Source organism: Chinchilla lanigera, unplaced genomic scaffold, assembly GCF_000276665.1.
Source record: "Chinchilla lanigera isolate Chin_1 unplaced genomic scaffold, ChiLan1.0 scaffold00018, whole genome shotgun sequence".
Lineage (NCBI taxonomy): Eukaryota > Metazoa > Chordata > Mammalia > Rodentia > Chinchillidae > Chinchilla > Chinchilla lanigera.
This window is the reverse complement of record NW_004955419.1, coordinates 25,734,893-25,740,892: the sequence shown is the minus strand read 5'-3', so window position 1 is coordinate 25,740,892 and position 6,000 is coordinate 25,734,893. Positions and strand designations below refer to the sequence as shown.

Here is a 6,000-nt window from a genome sequence, read left to right as displayed (position 1 = left end):
GCCGTCGGAGACGCCGAGAGGGCCGGGTACCGAGGGGCCGGGGCCGGAGCCGCAGCCTCCGCGGGCCAGAGCGAGCGGGGCTTCGGCGCCCTCGCGCCGGGCTCCGACCTTGCACGTGTGCGAGGCTCGGGCCACCGAGGGCCTGGTCTTTCCCCTCCAGATCTTCCTCCCTTGCCTTGGTCTGAAACACAAAAGGTGAACCCGAGGAAATGGGGCGCCACCAACACGCCCGCGCATGGCCCCTCTGGCTATTTCCTTGAGGCGGTGGTATTGCCCGCGACTTTGGGCTTTTTCTGGGAAATAGGGCTTGTCACTCACTTTCTTAACCATGAGGACGCCCCCCCCCATCAGAAACATAGCTCACTTGTAAGCGCAAAATGACAGTTTGTAAAGTACCTGGCACACTTCTGACAAATTGCAAATATTAGTGCAGTGAAAATAATAGCAGTTTTATGACTTCTAAATATTTCTACCTTCTGTGAAGCTTTAATTCTTGGGGGAGGCGGGGTGAGACAAGCTTTCGCTGTGCAGTTCAGGCTGTCCTTGAACTCACTGTGTAGCCCAGGCTGTCCGCAAACTCACAGCGATTTTACCTCAGTCTCCCCAGTGCTGGGATTGCAGGCGTGTGCTGCCACACCCGGTCAAACTTTAATTCTTGCACACTGTAAAAACTTACGTTGAAATATTTTCAGAATTACCGAAAAGTTTTAAAAAGTAATGAAGAATTCTCCTCAGCTTCCGTTCTTAACATTGTGCATACCATACTACAGTTATCGAAAGCAAGAAATTACCAGAACAATACTAACTGAGCGTTTTTTAATTTCATCTTATTTATTTACTTGGAATGTCCTTGCTGTTTTTTAGGATCCTATCCAAGATCCTCACATTGCATTTAGTTGTCATGGCTACTTCATGTCTTCCGCTTTGAGACGGTTCCTCAGTATTTTCCTGTCCTTCATAATCTTGGCACTTTTGAAGAGTTCAAACAGTGCTTGTCCAGTGATTTGTCATGATGAGATTAAGGTTGTGCATTTTTGTTAATACCACAAAAATGTGTCTGCCCTTTTCAGTTTATCCCATCAGGCCACCTGATGTGACTTACTGCTTGTGATATTAATTTTCATCACTTGATCAAGATGGTGTCTGCTGGGATTCTCCAGTGCAAACGTACTATTTTTCCCAAATTGATACATAGGAAGAAATTTTTAAATTAAGTAAACATCATGTCTCTTCAAACTTTCCCTTCATAAATTTAGTACCCATTACTGGATCTTGCCTTCAATAATTAATAGGGTGTGTTCTCATATTTTTTTATTATTCATTTTATGTCACAAATTGGCCCAGCCTGGATGATTGGGAATTTTTTTCAGGTTGCTTTTTGTACCTTTCTGATAGGCCTCTACTTTTTAGAGAACATTCTTTCTAACATCATAAGATGCTCCAAACCCACTTCTCCAAGGACCTCTGGTTTCTTATTTTGGAGAAAGGTATTTAGACAGCAAGATCAGTGCTGTAGGTGTGCTCGTTACTACTGGGTTGACCTTGTTTGTAAAGCCTGGAAGAAGACAGCAGTGTATGTGTATGCATACCCATGCATACATACAATAAGATCCCTGTTTTTGTACTTACCTATGTATTTTTAAAACACAAAAGTTTAGCCCAATAACTGATTCTGTTCCAACACCACTGGATTCATCCTAGTTTTATCTCTTATTTGTAACTCTGATGATGAAAAACTGACACTCGTACTCTGAATATCTATTTGTTCAGTCCTTGTATACACTTAAAGTAATTTTGTGATTTCTAAAGTATACTCCTGAGAGAAACATACAGTGCTGGTATATGGTGCAGAATTTTTGTCTTTAGCCTTATTAGTATTCAGTGAAATTGTTGCTTGCTGTCTCCATTTATTTCCATTCTGTTATGCTGGTCATTTATAGTAAGGCTAATCTTACTTTTGATAGTTTATATTTCAAATTGGGTTTCTTCCACATCATGTTTTTTAAAAATTTATAGAAGCATTCACTCTTGTGGTATATAGTTCTATATAGGTTTTGACAAGTGCATATGGTTGTGTATATGGCACTATAGTCATAATGGAAGAATAATTCCATATACCAAATAGTGTATCATACTTTTTAAATATTAAAAAATATAATTTCACAAAAATTTGGGGAATTAAACATTTTTGTATATTTTACTTTGTCTTTTTTAGGGATTTAACACAGATGAGATCTTAATGTAAATACATTTTCCTCATATTTTAATAATATCAGAAATACGTTCCAATTTTATGATTGAAAAATCTAGGAATTCCAAACTATATTTTTACTCATTGTTCAGTCATACTTCTAAAGTATGATTTGATATTGGATTAGTATCTTCCCATAACAACTTAACAAACATTTCAGCAATTTATACAACATTTTGTTTCCAAACATGATACATGCAGTTATTTGAATTTTATGTTCTTAGTTTTATATGGGAATTTTATTATAATTTTGTAAAAATAGAAAATAGTACAGAGAATATATTAAACACTAGCTAAAAGGAGAACAAGAATTGGAAAAGTGTTTGGGAGGTTTATGGGGCAGATTCTCCTCCCTGAGAAATCATTCTTGCTGAGGGAGAACCTTTTCTTTGTATCCACAAAACTGAGGCAGAGGCATGTGTAATTCTGATCTGGAAAAAAACACTTTTGGAACTCAAGAAAAAAAGCTGTAAGGTAGCCGGGTGTGGTAGCACATGTCTGTAATCCCAGCACTGGGGAGACTGAGGCAGGAGGATCGTTGTGAGATAGAGACCAGCCTGGGCTACAAAGTGAGCTCAAGGCCAGCCTGAACTGCATAGCAAGACCCTGTGTCAAAAACACAAAAAAAAGAAAAAGAAAAAAAGAAAGCTGTAAGGTAACACCAAAAACAAGTGAAATATTTAATAATAAACCAGGAAATGTTAATGTTAGAGAAATAACTGATATATTAACATATAAATTGACACAAAATAGCAGTACCCTGTAGTAAAATAAATGCACAGTAGGAACAGACAATTCATGAAAGAAAAGGGGTAAATGGATGAGAAATCAATCATATTAGTAATTTAAGGGATTCACATTAAAGCAATAGATACCCCTAATCAGATGGTTAAGAAGAATGGAAACACCCAATAAATTCATAGGAATATGGATAAGTGGACATTGTGATTACTTGCTGGTGGGACTATAAGTCAGCATACCCTTTTGTGGAACATTTGACAATATGTGTATTAGAAAGTGTGACTATTTAATATTTCTATTTCCAAGTATTTAAGGAATCATAGGTTGAAGTATGGATATAGGTGAAGAAGAGTAATTACATTAGAGTTTATAGTAGTGGAAAATTAGAATCACCCTTAATAGCCAAAAATAGAAGATTAAATTATGAAACATATACATAATGTAATACTGTGATGCTAGAAAAAGTTGTAAATAGAAATTATTACATGGAAACCCTTTTCTTATATTTAATCACATTATTAAAAGTAAGTCCTTTGTCATTCCACCCCTTTGGATTTATTTTCTTTATTAGTTTTTTTTTTTTTTTATTTTTTGGTCTTTTTGAGACAGGGTCTCACAATGAGTTCAGGCCGGCCTTGAGCTTACTTTGTAGCCCAGGCTGGCCTCGAACTCGCAAGGATCCTCCTGCCTCAGCCTCCAAGTGCTGGGATTACAGGTGTACACCACCACGCTCAGCCTGTTTTCTTTATAATTGAAATATGTCTTTCAGTAGTTTTTTTAATGAGGGGCCAAGTAGTCAACTCTCAGTTTTCCTATATCTGAAAAAGACTATTTTACCTTTACTGTAAATGGTAATTTACTTGGGTTTTTACTAACTCCTGAGCACTTTGACGCTATTCCTATCTTTTGATATACTACTTTGATGAACAGTTTCCTGCTTTTGTTGTTTTCTTTTTGTTGTTGTTGTTGTTTTCATATACCTGGGTTTTTAAAATTTTGTTTTGTTTTGCTGTGTTACAGACTGAACTCAGGGCCTTCACAGTGAGTTTCTTCCCCAATCCCCCCCCCCCCATTTTTTTGAGACAGTCTCCAGAAGTTGTTAAATTGCTTTATGATTCTCCTGACTCAGCTCCCCAAGGTGCTGGTATTATAGGTGTGTATCTCCACCTCTAGCTCATTTATCTTTTTTTCTTTTTGAAGATGGAGTTTCCTGTAGTTCAGGGGTCCTTGAATTGTCAATCCTATCCTGAGTGCCGGGATGACACGTATGTGCCACCACACCTAGTTTATCTTTTATCTCTGTTTTGCTTTGTATGCTTTTTTTTTTTTGTCCTTGATGTCCTTTTTATGCATTTAGGTGTTTTGTTTTTTTTTTATTTATGTTTGGTGCATATGTGCTCTTTTCAGTTTGAGATTTTTAAAAATGTTTTAATTCTCAACACAGTCTGAGTAATTTCTTGTCACCATTTCTTTATTCTTTCTTAATTGTTTTTCAGTTCATTATTTTTATCCTTTATGTTCTTTATCTTCTTTTTAATGTTTTTTTATATGTGAACACTTAATCTCTATGATCCCTGGGCTAACACGTCATAATCCAGTGGGATTAACCTGGTCATACATTGTAGTGTGAGAGAGATTGTGGCTAGTGAGGTGGCATGAGAGTGTGGTGTACAGCAGTGATTTTCAAGTTTGGCCAAGCAGTGGAACCTATTATTCACATAAAATCTCGTAAGCTGCAATTTACAAAATAGATGTGAGTAAATTTTCTCCAGGTAAAGCAAGTGTTAGCTCATGGAACCTGCTCCCTTTCTGCCCCAAAGTTATATAGCCTTGGACTTTCTGGAACATTGGTAAAAACACTGGTGCACACCTGTAGTTGCAGCACTTTAGAAGGCTGAGGCTGGAGGATCTAAGTTCAGGCTCACCTTGGACAATTTAACCTGTCTCAGAATAAAAAGTACACAAAGGGCTGGGGATGTAGCCCAGTGTGAAGGTCTAAGGTTCACTCACCAGTAACAAGCATGGGTGCACGGGCATGCGCGTGTGCACACACACACACACACATACACATACAACTGCTGATAGAGTAGGAACAAAAGATTACTCAATGTCCAATATAGTCGAGAAGATAAAATCTTCAACTGTATACTCCTAATTTTTAAAAAAAGGTTGAATATGTATTTAGAATAAGTTGTAAATCTACATAATTGTTGCCTTTTTAAAATAATGGAATCTGATTTTAAAAACGTTCTTAAAGAAATATTTTCCTTTTAGGTTTTTTGTATGAGTGGAGAAGACAGTTGTTAGAAGTGGAAGTGACAAAATATTTTTAGGATGTTTGAAGATGAAGAAAAAGTGAAATTACGCCGTCTTGAACCAGCTATCCAGAAATTCACTAAGATAGTAATCCCAACAGATCTGGAAAGGTTACGAAAGCACCAGATAAATATTGAGAAGGTAAGGTATTTGTTCTTTACCACAATAAAGTTATATAATGAGATTTATATTTGTTGTACATTTTAGCTAAATTGAGATTAGACAGACTTTGTTAAAATGCCTAACTCCTGTTGATTTAACAATATTTTTAAAAAATATTGGTGTGTTGGTTTAAAATGTTGGTATTTTGGTTCCACAAACGTAACTTTCATATATTCCCTTTTTAGAAAGAGATCTAGGAATAGTCTTCACCATTTTAATTGTATATGTTGAGGTTTTAGTTAGTAGTTAAAATAGTTCACCATAAAATGAAGGTGCAAAACTTTGCATGATAGACCTGCTGTAACTGCATTTACTCCACCTTTTAGGATGTTTTTGAACCTTGAGTGTGTTCCTGGCAATAACTCTTTAATTCTCTTCAGGTACACATATATTAAAGTGAGTTACTCTGTGATGTGAACAAATTTCCTTACTTCTCTGCTTCTCTTTGAGGAGAGCCCAAAATTGAGAAATACTGCCTAGCCCGTTAACAAATTAGTCTAAGGGTCTGTGGTGGAGGTTGCATAGAACCT

General features: G+C 36.8%; 1 protein-coding gene across 2 annotated transcripts in view; it reads left to right on the top strand.

Moving 5' to 3' along the window:
- Stx17 (syntaxin 17) overlaps positions 1 to 6,000 on the top strand; it is a 66,587-nt gene that overhangs the window by 465 nt on the left and 60,122 nt on the right. For both annotated transcript variants that reach the window (XM_005382817.2, XM_005382818.2), the window contains exon 2: positions 5,267 to 5,449. In XM_005382817.2, coding sequence (XP_005382874.1) covers positions 5,327 to 5,449 — 123 coding nt within the window. In that variant the 5' untranslated portion in view covers positions 5,267 to 5,326. The remainder of the gene's footprint in view (positions 1 to 5,266; positions 5,450 to 6,000) is intronic.